General features: G+C 40.3%; 1 protein-coding gene across 3 annotated transcripts in view; it reads right to left on the bottom strand.

The window, feature by feature from the left end:
- The window catches only part of wwp2 (WW domain containing E3 ubiquitin protein ligase 2), a 57,145-nt gene that overhangs the window by 14,859 nt on the left and 24,410 nt on the right, over positions 1-17,876 (bottom strand). For all 3 annotated transcript variants that reach the window (XM_008411788.3, XM_008411784.3, XM_008411785.3), the window contains exons 9-11: positions 17,047-17,136; positions 10,591-10,765; positions 2,477-2,531 (exon numbers count right to left, since the gene is read on the bottom strand). In XM_008411788.3, the coding sequence (XP_008410010.1) occupies positions 2,477-2,531; positions 10,591-10,765; positions 17,047-17,136 (320 nt within the window). The remainder of the gene's footprint in view (positions 1-2,476; positions 2,532-10,590; positions 10,766-17,046; positions 17,137-17,876) is intronic.

A 17,876-nucleotide genomic window follows, 5' to 3' on the forward strand; every position in this document is an offset into this window, starting at 1 on the left:
TGTGAATACACGGAGGTTAGTTTCTGGTGGTTAATAAAGTTTTACAGAAGCAAACTTCAGTCAAAGTTTTCTTCTTTCATGCGAAAGTGTGTCTGTGCCATGAAAGTTAAGCCGGTGCCCCATCCTCCTCCCTCCGCTGCTCTAACATCTTTTTCTCATTACCAGCAGTAAGTGGAGGGCCCAGAAACAGTAGTGCTCACATTGCAGCTCCTGCTAGCGTTCTGCTTTCCTCTCTCCACCCCCCTTCATCATCCAGTCAGAGCTCCCTTCACTTTTTCTCCTTCATCATCTTTTCTCCCATCTTTCTCTTTCCAAATCTGAGCCTCAAACAAAAGAGAAAAAAGAAAACTAGAGGGAAGAGACCGCAGTTGACAGAAAAAAAAAAGAGCAAGAAAGAAAGAAAGCGCGCCAGAGAGGCGAAGCTGAGCCAATGATATAATTGAGGTTTTCGTCTTGAGGTACCGCAACATGTTGAAAAGGCATCATGGGCAGAGGAGAGGGAGCATTTCTGGAGAGAACGCGGCTGTGAGAACGCTGGCGGACGCGGAGCTGCCAGCGGCGTTCGTTTATGAATGAATGTGTGCGACGAGGGGAGTCTGCATGGATCCCATTACATTACTCTGTTGGGAAAATGTTGGATGATGAAGGGTCCCATCAATAACACGGTCCCTGTAATTTGTAGACCTTTAGAGCAAAGGGAGTCCTTACAGTGATAAACGAGCGGAGCAACAAATAGAAACCAGGAGAGACTTTCTTCAACGGAGCAGAGATCAGAATCGCTCGAGTGGAGACGTAAATCTGCCAATTAATGACCGGTTCGCTCGCGGCAACAGCGTCCCGCTGGACACAACCAAAGGGAGAACATTCCTTCTGTTGTTTCATGAAGGCCTAATACCACTAAAAACTGCTCTGAGGTTGGCAAAAGCAAAATACGCTTAATGCGTTGTAGAGCTGCACGATATATCAAATCACAATTGTAAAACACTGGCGAGATGCAATATTTGCCAGGCAACTACGTCTCAAAAGCCAAGCGCTAAAGCTCTGCTAGTCAAAGACATGGCCTCATGGATGCACTTTTACCATCACAGCTGGTCCAAGTGACCTTGGAGTTCAGAGTTCAATAAGCTCGTGACATTGTGATGACGGCAAAGAAAGGACGAAAAATGTGGATTAATGACAATTGACCTTGTGCTTGTGAAAAACAAAACGATTCTTTGAATTTATTCAGAAAACCCAAATAAAAAGTGCTTGAACAAACAAACATAATGCTCTGCTGCACAACGTAACCCATTAAAACCATCCTGGATCAAACAACACCGCTTTGACGGGATATTTAGTAGCAAGATTTAAAACTCTGCTGACCACTAATGTGCTCGGTTGTGCTTGTGCGTGGCCGTAAATGATAGATCCTAAAAGCTCAGGGATAGTGGAGAGGACGTCGCAACGATGAAAGACTGAGGAAAATACTAATCGATATCGTCGCTGCAGAGTTTACCGATAACATCGCTCTAGTTTCTCTGATCCTCTGCAGACGCTTTACCAGGTAGTGATCCGTTATGCTTTTATTTTGAAAGCAGGAACTAAAGCTACATTAGAAACCCCTTACATTTATTTCGACGCAAAATAAATGGTGATTCACTGTTGACGAGCCAGGAGAGCACTGCCAGCTTTCAATTTAAATAAGTGAGTCAAGAAAAATATATTTCTACTTGAGGTAAGATAACTGATGTCAAATTTTGCAACAACCCTTCTTCTTCATCATCATCATCATCATCTGATTTATTCGCTCAGATCTAGACGCCATGTCAGCAAAAGTCCATCTAACAAGTGGCATAAAATATTGGGAAGCAGAGTTTTAATGGAACCTGGAAGATGGCAGCCAATCACATTTTGCCTTGAAGAAATATTTTGTGTTTTCATCGTTGCACAGATTGAAGTTGCATCGACCTTCTCAATAGGACAAGCAGGGTCCCATTAAAAAAAACAAAAAACATCCACACCTTTACCAGACTCCATTTTCTCGATTTTTCAAGCAATATTGTGAATATTAGAGTAGAAATCATTTACATCGTTGGGGTGAGCAACCATTTCACTGCTTTCATAGCAAATGGACAAACTGATAGAAAAATATATAAAGCTGAGACGTATAAAGTGCAAACATTAACTACAGATTTAATTTCTGTATGACTTCGATATTATTCCCTGTAAATTAGACGATTTGTTGAATCAAATTAATTTGATGCTCAATCAATGTTTAAAGCATTTAATCAGTCAATGCTCATCAATTAGACGAGGGATTCAGAAATAAACGTCTTCCTTCCTCAATCTAGTTCCAGACTCTGAAACTTTTTAAACCCAATTCCAAGACTTCAAAGGAAGCCTGAAGATATCGTGCAGCCCTAAACGGATGACGACATAACGGCACCTGGAGAATAATAATGATCTGTGTGCATACGAGAAAGTCAGGCGAACTTACCCCATCCAGGAGGCAGCGGGCCCAGGGGGTCATTTTCCACCGGAGCACCGGACGGCTGAGGAGAGACAAGACAAATCCAGTTAGGACATCTTTCTGTCTCTCGTCTCCCACATGCTGCATGTTTCTTCTCAGCCTTGCATCACTCTGTGTCGGTATTCTGCTTTCCTGATGCTGTTTGTGTGAAACATAAAAAAAAAGTCAAGCAAGGAAGGGAAAAGATGAGGGAAAAAAAAACCTACTCAGTTCTGCTCTTCCAAGGGCAGCAGATCTTTTCACCTTGCTACCTCCTGAAGCCCAGTGTGTGCGTGAAGTATTTAAGATAGAGAGGGGCTGGCGGGGCAGCATGGTGGGGCGGGGGGCGGGGGTGCTCCTCTCTGCTCCAGCAGCGAGGGGCGACTGAGGGAGCTGGCCGGCCAGCGGCTCCAGTGGTTTCCAAAAGTGACACGCTCGGTAGGAGGATAAAACAACAACGCTGTTCCAATGAGCTCACTGGCTGGATGCAAGCCCCGCCCACTCAGCTTCCCGCTCGACTCCTCAAACACACACCCTCTCACCCTCACCAACACCACCTCCTCATCCACCGACCCAGCCCTCCGGTCCTCCTCCTCCTTCTTTCTAGCGCTGTTGTGAAACCAGGCAGGGAAGTGTGATGTCTGAGCGAACTGAGGGAACATTCATGCCTGTTCCAGACTGGACACCCCACCTCCTCTCCAGCCCCACCCACCCAAAGTCTCACAAAAGGCACCTTTATTCACCGTGGGCTTGGAAACCACTGTGGGGTTTACTCAGGCTGCGCACACACACACACACACACACACACACACACACACACACACCTAAAAGGAAAAAAAGAAAAAAGAAAAAAAAGATGTGTGCGTGTGTAGCAAAGTGTGGAAAATTTGTCCGTGGCAAACAGTCGGTCAGTGTGTACGCTTTAATATGAGGATAAACACACACACACACACACACACACACACACACACACACACACACACACACACACACACACACACACACACACACACACACACACACACACACACACACACACACACACACACACACACACACCGGCAAGCAAGAATATATTAACTCGACTGGGAAAGCGGCTCAAACGTTTGCTTGTTGGGAACGTTACAAGAAGCTCCAGCATCACTGCAGAGTTTACCAGAAATCAGAAAGAATGCCATTACAGCTTAATTAATTTATTTATGCAGAAAACCTAAAATAAATGATCATTTTTGGCAGCAGTACATTCACTGAAATCCTTGCACACTGCAAAAAAACACAAATCTTACTAAGCATTTTTGGTCTAGTTTCTGGTGCAAGTATCTTAGTATGCTTGAAATAAGACAAAACTAGCTCAAAAGTAACTTTTCAGCAATAATAAAAATTAAATAGGAGCTTGTTTTAAGTCAATATTTCCTTAATATAGATGAAAAAGTACTAGTTCCACTGGGAGATTATTCCACTTATAAACACCTTGTTAACATCTTGTTACAAGTGCAATAATCTGGCATTTATCATCAATGTTAAGTAATAGTTGACTTAAAACAAGTTATATTCTGTTGAAAAAATACTTGTATATTAGTTTTATCTTATCCCATGTGTACCAAGACATTTGCACCAGAAACTGGACCAAAAATATTTGGTAAGATTTGTGGGTTTTTTTTTTGCAGTGCAAGCCTTTGGAGGCTGAATGCAAGCTGGCAAAAACTCAAACTAGAATTTCTCCAAATGAAATCTGCTGCTTCTTCAAAGGTCTCTCCCTCACGCTGGGCTTAAAATATTGATGCCTTCCTCGGCGGGCATAAGTGGAGTATTATCCACCTAATGCCAGCGTCACTTTGAGCGTCTTAAAGCAGCTCTGTCATGGAAACTCTGAGGGAGTCGGGATGGAAAGGACTGGGCCCGCGTAAGGAGTGAGACTGGGCACAAAACAAGGTTAAAGGGTGTGTGTGCGATTATGTGTGTGAGTGTGTGTCGCTCCCATCGACAGCCAATCTATGCCCCGAGCCCCACCCGAATGGGTTTTCTGTGACTAAAAAAGGTAAAAGGAGAATATAATGATATAAAGACATGATGACTTCATCCTGGCTCTGACCATTCAGCTCCTCTGTGGCTTCCAGACAGAGCAAAGCTGGAGGGAGGAAAAGAAAAGGAGTCTGGGAAAACAAGGGAGGGAGAGGAAGCGAGGAAAAGAGGGAGAGGAAGCGAGGAAAAGCAGCTATTTGGCACAAACGTGAAATAAGGATAGTGTGTCGTGGATTGTGGGAGGACTACAGGTGAAAATGTAGCTTTGGTGCTTTGGACTCACGAGAAAAAAAAATTACTAAGGATAAAACTAAATCTAGTTGTTAATGTGAGCATACAGCAGGGGGTAAAAATCATGTACTATAAGGGGGAAAAAGTGGGTTGGGAGTGTCTTAAGCATAAGGTCATGGAGTTTGCCTGAGAAAATACCAAGTCATCTTAGTGCTTCATGCTAATGTAGCAGAAAACGGTCTTACAGTCAACTCACATTTCAAGAGGATTTCAGCTTTTGGCCTGTTTTTAAAATGCCAATAAAGTTTATGGTGGAAATTTCAACAGTAGTGAAGCTTTAAGTGTGGAAAACGGAAAAAAACCCACTGAGTGTGAGAATGGATAATCAGATGGACAAAAAGACAGCTGGACCGACTGTCTGGATGATTAATGGATGAACTGACAAACTGACGGACAGATGGTTGGATGTACTTTTAGAAATCTAGATATTTATCCATTAGACAAACATTTTAAGATTATCCAGGGCTTCACTGACAAGAATTAGTGGATAATTTAGAAATAAAGAAGAAAACGTTTAAACTTGATTCCCCAGTTTTTACATATGAAGCCGTAATAAGAGGCCAGATGGGGTTAGACTATCCTTTAGCTATGCTGCCATTGGCTCAGGCAGATGGGTTGATATCACTCACTCACTTTTTTCTTCTACTACTCTCCATTTGTATTATTTGCTGTGATTTCAACTGCTGACTTTTTGTTTTCTCAGTTTCTCAAATTTCTCTCCAAAGAAGCTAACCGTCTCTTCTCAAACGCCCAGTGGGTTGTGGCAGACGGCTGCTTGTACTGAGCCTGGTTCTGGTTCTGGTGGAGGTTTCTTCCTGTTAAAGGGGAGTTTTTTTTCTCTCCACCGTCGCCACATGAAGCATTGCTCTAAAGTCAAAGATGAGGCAAGCAATTTTCTGCTGCAAGTCAGTGACTGAATGCAATCTGTTGTGTTTAGACAGAAAACTTTTTAAGCTACTTTGAATAATTAATTGAACATTTGAATCAGATTGATATCTGGGATTAATTGGAGTATTTGTGAGATTGAACTGATTTTTTTTATTTTTTACTAAGTGCCTCGAGACAACAATTTTTATGAATTGGGGCCACATAAATAAACTTAATTGAGTTTAATTTTATATTGCAAGAAAAATTTACATTAGTATAATAAGAAGAAAAATTTACATTAGTATAATAAGAAGAGCCAAACTTAACAGGAATATATTAACACATCAGTTAATAGAAATGACATTTTTCTCTTCTCAGTGTTTTTGTGCGTTAGTTAAAGCGGGCAGTGACAAACATGTCACCCAAATGTAAGTTTTATGTAAAACCGGGAAGGAGAAATGTGTTGTATTAATGTTTTTCAGAAAAAAAAAAAAAAAAAAAAAAACAACTCCAAAGACTTCCGTTTCCCCAACTAAGATGAAAAAACAAACAAACAAATGCCTAGTTTTTCTTTCTTAATTTAAGAAAAGCAGCATGTTTACCGTTTTTATCTGCAGGATTTTTACGGCGTTTTTTTTTTTTTTTAAGAACCAATGCTTTAAGAACATATTTAGTCCAAAGTACAAGTCCACCAGGGTCTAATGTGCAGAGCAAGATTGGAGCAGCTTAAACATTTTCTGTTCATTGTCCTTTCATGGCAAAAATGTCGTCTATGGAAATATGAGTGCTGACGGGTTGTGTGTAAACACAAGCTAAGGTGTTAGCAGGAGCAGTGTGGACGTGTGTGAGTTTTCTGTTCTGTGCTGTGAGTGATAAAACACAGGGTTGATTCAGGTGCTGCTGTTAAGGAGCCCTTGTTCAGGCAAAAATGGGCTGAACTCATAATTGGAACGTTGGAGGAGGAGGAGGGATGAGGAGATACTGCTGGGAAGGAAACCGATCTGACAGCAGAAAATCAAGGATGGAAAAATCATGCCTGAAATAAAGCCAGATGAAGACGAAGACGTTCTGATGCAGAAAGGAAAAGTTGTGGAAACCGAAACAGGATTTTTTTTAAAAAGGGGCTATGAGGAGGGGTTACAGGAAGGAGCAAGGGTGAGTAACAAGGAAGGGAACGACAGGCAGAGAAGGAGGGAACGGGGGAGAGCTGGAAACGGCAGCTAATGGCCACGAGGCCGCCCTTCTAACGAGCCGAAATTACTCTGCAAACACACATTTGGGCTTCTATCTTTGCATGGACTGAGGCAGCAGTGGTCAATGTTTTCACTGTTGATTCACGTTAAGTTTACTTTCTCAACTACATTTTTTGCTAGCCTAAAGAGAAAAAAAAAACAAGGTAAAGTCGAGTTTTACTTAATAAACTACAAATCAAAAATATTTACTTAATCTGTAATTTGAAAAAAATATATACAGAATATCAACTTTTTAAAAATGATTTGTGTGGAGTTTTACTTGTTGACATCTGACAAAGTCACCTTCACCTCCTTCATTCTTCTGTTAATAGAGATTAAAAACAGAACAACAAACCTGATTGTGTTTGGTGTTAAAATATGAAGAAATAAAAACCAAAATAAGATCAGCTTGATACTGAACACTGTTTGCCATGTTTCAATCAAAAACAACTGAGAAATCTGCATATGCTGAACACTTTATGTAAAAGTGTTATTTTGGATATTTATTGTAGATTTAATAAAAAAAAAAAAGATCAAATAGTGATTTTGTGATGCGATTAGGAGTGTTTCATCCCTGAATGTGTTTTACTTATAGTCATAGTAAAGAAGTATTACAAAAAACATCTTAATGGTTGTTCAAATATATTGACTGGGAACCACTTTGAACGTCAAAGTCTGGCTTCTTGGAAGCAAACAGAAAAACAGGAGAGAGCTCCAACACTTTTTGCACAGTAGTGTAAATGAAGAGCTGCTCTGGTGCTTGTGTATATTGGTTTGTGCAGATGAGCCTTTGCACAACGGTTCCGTACAGCTGTGTGAAAAATGTGCATGCCCCTTAGAGCAGCTCCGTGGATTCAAGAAGACCGGCCACTTGACCCTCTTCAGTTGTCATGTGCAGCGCAGAAAAATGTTGCACCTGAGCTCGACTTTAGCAGCTCTGACTCACACCGAGACAGAAGGAGCACATGATGCCGCCCCTCAACATGCACAGTGGAGTCGACGTATCCTCCAGTGTATAAAGTCTGCAATCCAGTTCGTTTCCATTCAACCAAAAATGAACAACTTTACAGTGCTTGCAGAACCTTTCAGCTGGTTGGAAAAAAACAAAACCAAAAACAGTTCAGCTGAACGGGGGCGGTGGTGAGCGCACCAGCCAGGCAGCGGATCGTGTGGCTGTGTTCACAGTGAAGCTATGAGCCCTTTTGTGAGCCCGTTTCCTTGTTCACACACACTGGGGCCATAAATAGTCGGCGCTATCAGCAGTTTGGGCATTCCAAGACAGAGCCGCACACTATCAACAACCTGCCCTCTTGGCTGTTCTCACACACTGGGTGAAGGAGGGAAGGAAAGGGAAGGAGAGAAGGAAAGGACGGCGGTGGAGTTGTTGATTCTATCCACCCCCCACACTTCTCTGCAGTTTTAACCTGCAGAGAAAGTGGCATAAAGGAGGATGCTTGGTTACTGATAAATCCAATCTTACTCAAACAGCTGGCAGGTGGTTCTGGCAGGTTCTAAATGTTTTTAGCTCAGAATCTGGATATTCATTTCCCACAGAACCAATATGGAATGGAATCGTAACATTTATTGCACCAGATGCGAGAGAAAATCAGATAATCTGACACGTCATCAAGAACTTAACTAGATTCTTTTCTCACTGTTAAAACATTTTAAACCTGATATTCCTGATGCGTAAAGGTATTCGTACCTTTACTGAATGCTCACAGTCCAGACATCATCTCCTGCTCATGCAGTCAGATGAATAATAGTGCATGTTAGTCGTAAGGAATTGACACTTTCATTTGGAAAATAAACTTTTGCTTCCTGCTAAGTAGCAAAGCAGGAGAAAAAGAAGATACGACTTCACATCAAAGCAATTCAATAATGGTTTGTTGCATCATGCAGAAGAAAGAAAATCTGAACTCCGTTTACCAAACATGCGACTTCTGAAGCTTGTTGAGCTTCTTTTGTGTTTGTCTGCTGCATAAAATCCCAATAAAATCCACTGAAAGTTCTGGTGGTAAAGTTGTGACTTGTGAAAAAGTCAAGATGTGTGAATTCTTCCGGAGGGCATTTTACTCGTTTCAATAAAGTCAATCTACGCCTGATTTTCACAGCAAATTTGAGCTGTAAAAAATGGAAATATCACATTTAGATTAGTCAGATTTTACTGACTAACTTAGCAGGAAAAAAAAAACAACGTTTCCCCCCAAAAAAGAGAAGGATTCAACCCAATAGTTTGATTTGGGGTGCTAAAAGAAAAGTATTTGGGCGTGAAATGAGCAATTAGTGGGATAAAACAGTTTTCTCTCTCAAAAGAAAAAAAAAAGCATATGGATAAAAAGAAGCATTTAAGGGATGTTTAGGGCTAAACTGTAAAGTGGTGGTTGGACCAAAGGCAAATAAAGTCCACACCCGGAAGACCACAAAACCCAAAGAGACGCAGGACAACAAAAAGAAGTGGACAGAAAACACCAAAGTTGCATAAAAGTAAAACACAAAGGGTGCGGAGGCTTTATTGGAGCCTGTATAAGTTTTAATGTTGGTTTAACTGATGACCCATTGAAGAATCGTTGTTGTTTTAATCCAGTATAACGTTAATGTCTGGCAACTGTCTGACCATGGCCGCTCAATTCAGACCCAAAGCCTCAACAAACTCCACTGGAATAAACACACATCTGTGTGTCATTAATCTACATCATGTGTTTCAATTAGAGATAAAGTTCCTGAGATAAACTGACTTCTCAATTCAGATTTATTAAAACCCTTAACAAGATAACATGCAAGTGTTTTTAGGGTGACAGTTGATTTTTTTTTTTTTACTCAAAAATAAAAATAAAATGACAAATGTTCCAAAGAATGTATTCATCACGAATTAGACTTTGTCCTTTTTCAAAATATTGTGCAACTTTTGCAGCTGTAAATTACATTTATTAAGTTGGAGGGAGAGCAAAAGTCTCTATGGACCACTTCACTACAGCATTTTAAATATCACAAAAATGCTCTTAAAGAAGTAATGTGGGATGACTCAGGAGTTTACTACACGACAGCAGCGGTCTCCAACCTCGGTTTTCTGGGCCCACTGAGCTGAAGGTTTTAGAGGTCTCTGCTCCAGAAAACCTGTTTCAAATGACAGCAATAACTAACAGAATATTAGTTAATCACACCAGTTCCTCACAATGGCTCTCTGTAGCTCAGAATAGACTTTAAAATGCTGTTGTTGGTTTATAAATCACTAAACGGTTTATCACCACAGTACATGAAAGATCTGCTGTTGTCGTATCAACCTTCCAGACCCCTCAGGTCTCCTGGTTCTGGTTCTGCTCTGCATCCCCAGAACCAAACATGGAGAAGCAGCATTCAGCTTCTGTGCACCACAAATCTGGAACAAACTTGCAGAAAACTGCAAAACAGCTGAAACACTGAGTTCTTTTAAATCTCAGCTGTTTAGAGCTGCTTTTGAAACCTAATCATGAAACATTAATCAATAATCTGATGTGCAAAAGGTAATGTCAACTGTGTCCTCTATGACTTTGCATTTTTGTGCTTTTATGATGTAAAGCACTTTGAAATGCCTTGTTGCTGAAAGGCGTTGAAGTAACCAAAGGGACGCGGCTAAAACAAGCTGAATTGACCTCCCAGCAGCAGCTAAAACCACTTGCAGTCTTATGAACCAGTGAGGGCTGTGGGTACCTGGTAAAGGAAGCGCTGGCTGAACTGGTGCATGGCGCCCTGCAGCTGGCTGCGCTGGCTCTGCCACTGCTGGTAGTTGCGCACGGACTCGGCCGTGGGCCTCTGCCACGTGGTGGTCCTGGTGTTGTGGTCCACATAGTAGAACCGGCCTCCCTGGTCCACTCGTTTCTCCCAGCTGAAAGGGGGAATTGGTTGGAAAACACAAGAAGGGGTGAGAGAGGGTCCAGCTTTCAGCAGCATTTTCTTTATTTGACAAGTCAAGAGTGGGTGGTTGCATCAAAAAGCTGCTCCCTGCTTCTAAAGTCGAGGAAAAAGAAACAAAGACAAGAAAAGGAAGGAAAACAGAGAGGAGGCGATGAGCGAGTGGCAGCTGAGAAAGGAAGAGAAAAACAACGAGGGAATAAAGCAATAATGTAAAGATACCATTTTACAAGGAAGGAGGGGGGAAAAAAAGGGAAAAATGCTGCTAAAAAGGTAAACGCAGAGAATTTTTAGAAATTCCTACAGAAATATTTAAAATGTTATTTTTATGCTCCACACCTAAAATAAAAGCCTTCCTAAAAATTAATCATGATGCCATGAAAGCTTATTCCACAAAAACCAAAATGGATTACAACGACCAAACAGGAGATGGATGACAATTTTCCTTGTGTTGAACTCAGTTTTTATGCTGCTCTTGTTATTTTTTTAGTAATTCCATTCAAATAGTAAATTATATGTATTCATTGCACACTGAGTGATTAGTTCCAAGTGGTTATTTCTGTTAAATTCCTTGCCATAAAAGATTATTTAAATACAAAATGATTGCGGTGTGGATGATACAATTGTGTGACAGTGTTTGACCTACTAAGAGAGGGGCCAAGTCATAGAAGATTGTTGTTAAAGAAGCTGGCTACTCATAGGGTGCTGCATAGGAAATTGAGTGGAAGGTAAAACTGCAATAAAAATGTAGGTGCTAAAGATAACCACCACCTTGAGAGTGACTTCTGATGAAAATACAAATTGAGTGTTGGGGAAAATTAATAATGGTGTGGACTGCAGCTGGAGTTGGGCCCAGACAGAAGTATTCATGACCTGAAACCGTGTCATTCCTCATGTTTAATCACTCAGCAGACTGGCCACAAAGAGAAACTGTCAGATATTGTCAGGAGGAAAACGAAAGACACCCAACCCAACAATGCAGATGACCTGAAGGCATTCTGGACTTCCATTATGAGTTAGCAGAACCACAGGCTGACTGCCTCCATGTCGCACCCCATAGATCCTAATAGTCTTTTTTTTTTTTATTGATGTTATATTGTATTCTGATTTTCTGAGTAACTACATTCTGGGTTGTTATGAGCTGCAAGCAATACACAAATAAACACCTAAAAAAGCTTTTTTTGTATCTCACCATTATACAACTTCTACATTTTTGAAAATGTTTCAATAATATTGAACTCTATTAAGATTTCCTTAAAGATTACAGCATGTTGACTTCTTGTTCTGTTGCAGACTCATTTCTTCCCCCCCGCCCCCCTTTATGCTTTGGGCAGCCCTTTATTGCATTTATTCTCGATTGCGCCATTTCTTGAGGTTTCATCTTTCAATGAGAAGCACATAAAGTTAATATAAAATTGCTCTACCTAATGCAAAACACTTCAAGCCAAAGCCCGTTTTCAATTATGTAAATGAGAGAGAATAACGAGAGAAGCATTTCTGACTGCCGATAGTCGTGTTTGCACCACAGCGCGCCTTTTGTTCGCCGCTGCTTGCCAGTGGCATTACTCAGAGGTGAATGTATATTCCAGTTTTCCCCAGAGGCAGGAGGTCTGGACAGAGGCTGAGATAGTAACAACCCACAGAAACACAAACACAAACACACACACACACACACACACACACACACACACACACACACACACACACACAAAAGGACAGTGTAATGAAGGACACCACACACACACACGGACCGACTGCTGGTCTGCTGCTATTCTCATGTCTGACTTAAGTGTTACAGAATTTGGAAGAGAAATCAGCATCAACTTCCATGTGCTTGGAAAAACATGGACTTGGTTTCTTAGGAAACATTTAAATCTGCACAAGAGCAAAAATAAATAAAGTCCCGTGTGGTGCAAGACGCAGAGTTTCTCCTTATAACCAGAAAAGGTTAAAGACGAGCCATGTAAAGCTGGGCACGGGTCTCTCCCCTATTTGAGATTTAATCCTCCAACTTTTAGTTTGCATAGCTTCCCAAAGCTCTGAATAGATGCACTTTGGTTGCTCCAAAGTTATTAATGCAAACTCACACAAAGAAACGCTTCCAGTCTGCGCAGTGGGCAGAAGAACTGCATGCATACTTGAGGATGTAAGAAACAGACTGGGACATCATAAAAAAAATATTTACTGTAGCTGTAAAAAGTATTTACACCATTGGATGTATTAAACTTTTTGTTGCTCTTACATGATAAACAAAATCTGGCTGCTTTGACAAAAATGACACAAAAACTCCTTTAGTGTAAAAGTGAAAATGAATTTCTACAGCCAGTTAATGCCAGTAAATAAATTGTCCCAGTAATAATTGAGATAAACGATAATATTAATGTTTCAAAACCACTTTCAAGTAATAGATTGATAACGTCATAATAATGCGAGTTCGCTCTCGCAAAGACCAATAAACTTTAATTTTGCAAAAAAAAAAATTTAACACTGGAACTGGAAGATACAACAACCCAAAAAAAAAAAAAAAAACACACACACACACAAATGAAACCATAAATAAAATGGATTACAAAATCTCTAAACAAAATTGTCCTTCAAAAAACACTACTCGTACAAATAAATAGAAGAATCTCATTTAAAATAATCATGCGATTAAATGATCATTTGCTTACTGCGACTGGCTAAGCTAACAGTCCCACAATGAATGCAGTCAGTGTGTCTAAAGTGATTGTATTGTAGTTGTACATCAGTAAGGTCCATTCACTGGTTGCTCAGAATTCCTGGTCCAAGGAAATCAGAGAAAATGTCACTGAAAAGTATAAGATATGAATGAACAACAGTGGGTGTTGCCATAACAACCCATTAATCAGCAGCGCCCTCTTGGCTGCATGCTACTGAAGGACTCCTCACCAGTGGAGATGATTACACACAAGACTTTCGGTTGACCTCCATGTTTCTGTGCATCACAAACAGCAGGACTCCTCACTCTCTGGTATTATTAACAGTAGCCACTCATTTACTGGAGATGGGGGAAATCCGTAGAACCCACAGTGGTCCGTTGAGCCTCTACATAGTTATTTACCCGATCTCCAAGAACTGCCAGTTAAGGCTCGGAGTACATCTGTGTTCCTCTTTTGGACGGGCCGTTCGTTACTCATCGCCGTTTTGATTCAGGGTAATATCTTCTCCATGTTTGAGGTTTAAAGTTAAAGTTTTGTTTTAATAACCAAAGAAAAGAGTAAAAAAGATCAATAAGTGATTGGAATTTCAATACAATTAGTTTTAAAAAAGTAGTACGTGAGAAGAGTATAACTAAAACAGGCTTCTGAGAACTTTTTCTTCCCGACACTGCGGTGACCCCTTTTAAACTAAACCAAAAACCCACAAACACCCTGGATAATGTCAGGATTTTGTCTCAAGTGGATTTTCTCTGGGTTCAGTCCTATATTAAATGACTGCAGTACTTGTGGCTCCAGATCTGATTGGCTGTGATGTAAAAATAACACTCCCTAATTTTCTCTGATGGTACTTTACTCAAACAGGAAAGGTTACAGCTTATTCTTTGGTCTTATTAATAGATCTTTACTGAAACGGTGAAGGATCTGAAAGGGGACAGAGCTGCAAAACTCGCATAAATAGATGCAATGAATTAAGAAAAAAGTCCTGCTGTGTCATTGACTCCCACAGTCTAATCAAAAATTATAGTTCACGCACAGGGCGTCATGCCTTGCAGGAGCCGTTATTTGGCACAGCCCAGAGAATATCTGTAATTTTTGTAGTGCTCCGTTTAGTTAACACACCACAAACCTGGTGGAAATTGACTTTTCATTAGTCATTTTACACAATCCCATTAAAATTAAAAACACTAGAAACTTGTGGAAATTAGAATCCGTTTTCCAGGTATGAATGACTAAAATAGTAGTTTCCAGTTTTTAGGACGACCAAAAAAGAAAATCTCACTAACATCCAAAATGAGGCACAATTGACTCACTTACTGTCTGTTTAATGATCAACGTGGGACAGACTGACATCAAACACATATTGGATAGTTTGAGAATGTAACATGACAGCTCTGATTACCAGAATGTGGGTTTGTTCAGTCTGCACCAGACACATTTTAAAAAAGAGTGACTGTTGCACAAAAATGCAGCCACATTAACAATGCAGTCTTGATTACTGATCGGAGCTTTGATTGCATTGTACACATGCGACAGCTATGCGCTGTAGTGTGGTCGTTTATCCCTGGAAGTAGAAGTAAGTGCTCCACTTTGGTTTGGCAGAGGTGCTCAATCTCAAGGCTGGTATTTCTTTAATACAAAACATTTTAAAAAAAAGAACAGTTTTGTTAAAATGTAACTACTACATTTTGAAATACGCTTGCTGCAACCACAAAATGCAGCTTTTCAGTCTGCTTTCTACAGTTTATCTGTGTCTACATAATGCCACATGAGAAAACTGGCACCGTGCAAAGTATAGCTTCATGTAAACACGCCTTTAGCTTTGTTTATGAAGGCCCTAACAGTGAGAGGCACAAAAAACAAGAGTGAGTATGTTTGTGATGCAAGGCTGGATTTAAAACACGACAGAATACTTGATAAAAACGGTGTGACTCATAAGTTCTCCCCAGCCTAGCTTCGGATGGCTTTCATTACTCCAGCTTCCAAGCTCTGCTCAGCTACCCCCACTCAACCTCCTAAACAGTTCCTGGTGCGTACATCTGGAGCGCTGGCCCACTATTAGCCTGCTAATTGATCCTCTGACAGGCCATGGCAGCCAGCACAGCGGAGCATGGAGGTTCATGTGGCTCTAAGAAAGGACTTTTGTTCTCAGGGCCCCAACAGTCTTGTTCCTTGCATGGAAAAACTGACATGGGGGGCAGGAGTTTGGAAAGGAGGAGGAGGAAGGGGGGGGGTGACCTTTACTTAAAACAGACTCTTTTTCTCTCTGTCACCTAGTCAGACACGCTGTGAAAACCAATAAATACAAGTGGAGAGTAAAAATGTCATGAAAGCAGTTGAACTCTGATAAGAAAAACTGATTGAAACTGGAGAGTGCACTTCCAATTGTACGCATATTATCATCCTGCAGTTAGACTGCAGGATAAGGGATGATCTCTTTAAAAGTCAAATTTAACACTTTCAATTACATTTCAATTACAACTTGAATGAAATTTAAGGCAGAACAAATTATAAATGTAGAGGATGGTTGGGAGATCTTGCTGCATTACAATCAAGCAAAAACTTACATTTCTGGGGTTTGTTTGTGGATCTTAGCAGCGGCTTTGTGCTTCTCACTCACAGTGCCAAACTTTTATAGTTTTTTCGTACCAAGCCTCGTATGGGTTGGCATCAGAAGTGAGCCAGTGGTGAAAACACACTTCATCCAGCCAACTGGTGACAAATTTGCACTTATCCACGATGGACACAAAAAAGCTAGCTGGCTGGCTAGCTAGCAAGGGTATAGTAGTAGCTAGTTAGCAGTAGCCTCATCTAGCTAGAGTCACAGATCGCAATGAAGATTTCTGCAAGCGGGAAAAACTTTTACCCAACAGAAAAGTCCTGCGAGAAAAAAACTGAATACAAGGATAAAGATTAAATACTCCCAACCACAACAAAGTTTAAGACTCATTATGACAAATTGGCATCTTTCAAATGTATTTAAGATTTTAAGACTTTTGAAAGATGTGCAGACACCCTGCATATTCCACCAAACTGTAGCTGAGAAGACAAGAATTCAATATTTAATTTTGTTCATTTTTTTCCAGTGATGCACAGATCAGGGATGTTAAAATCCTAAAAATATTTTTAAAGACAATGTAGAAACCCTGATTTATCTAAACATACTTACTTGCTGCCATAGAAACAGGAGTCCATCAGCAGCTGTTCATCAGTCACAACAGCCGATGACGTTTAAACCTTTCCAATGTGTCTTCTATGTAAATCTCTTAAGATTTGCTAAAGTAAATTCACACCAAACTACCTTCCTTTTTACCCAGAAATGTATTTTAAAGCAAGTTGCATGTACCTTCCAAAACAAATGTAATATATATATATATTTTATAAACAGAGCAAATATTATTTGAAATTACATCTGTTTTTCTTACCACCGTTGAGGAAAGAACTTCCTGTATCTGGACGAATATGAAAGAAACGTCCGATTCATATTTTTAAGACGTCAACCTGCGCTACTCGGCCTTGCCCGACTCACACAGGGCATCAACAGGAAAAACAGATATAAAAAGTGTGATGGGCGTACCCTGCTGGCAGTGGTCTCTCCCAAGTTGTGGTTTTGGTGTTGTGGTCAACGTAATACACTCTGCCATGAGGTAAAACCCGCTGCTCCCAGCTGCACGGAGAGACAAGCACACACACACACAAACACATTTACTTCATCGTTAAAAACGAAAACAAAGACGGTATTTGGTAGGATTTCACAATGAATGCATCTGAATGTTATTTAGGGAGGACAGGGAGTATCCTTCCTCGTTAGGTAAGGACGGGACATTAACGCTGACACAGACCAGCATTGATGAAATAAATCCATGGAAAACTCCACAGACCTAAATCTGACCAAATTACCTGTAATCACAGTTTACTAAATGCATCCCACCTGCTTTTTTAATCTTCTGGCCTGTGCTTTTCTATGGACACTTTGATCAACTACAATTCAATATATAGACGTTAAGGCCATTATATTTAAGGTGATTTTGTGATTTGTTTGATCATGCATAAAAAAAGATCAAAAAATCATAAAAAAGTATTTTGTCCTTTCAAAAAGAAATGATCACATATCTGAGTACAGTTGAGGATTCAACTGTACTCAAAAAATCTCAGTTTAATTTATTAAACAGAAGATTTATAAACAAAAATATGTTCCCTAGTTGAGAAAAAAGTTAGAACACCGTTCCATCTTACAGTTAAAGTTTAGATGAAATAATTTCAGTGATTCTTGTATCCGTCTTTGAACTTTGACCTATTCCTCAGATGTCTGAGGGGTTTCTTGGATGAACAGCTAGGTTCAAGTCACTCCATAGATATGACATCAGGATCTGGGCTTTGACTAGGTCAGGATTTTCCTTTTCTCAA

This window comes from Poecilia reticulata, chromosome 6, assembly GCF_904066995.2.
Source record: "Poecilia reticulata chromosome 6, P_reticulata-male-v2, whole genome shotgun sequence".
Taxonomy (NCBI): domain Eukaryota; kingdom Metazoa; phylum Chordata; class Actinopteri; order Cyprinodontiformes; family Poeciliidae; genus Poecilia; species Poecilia reticulata.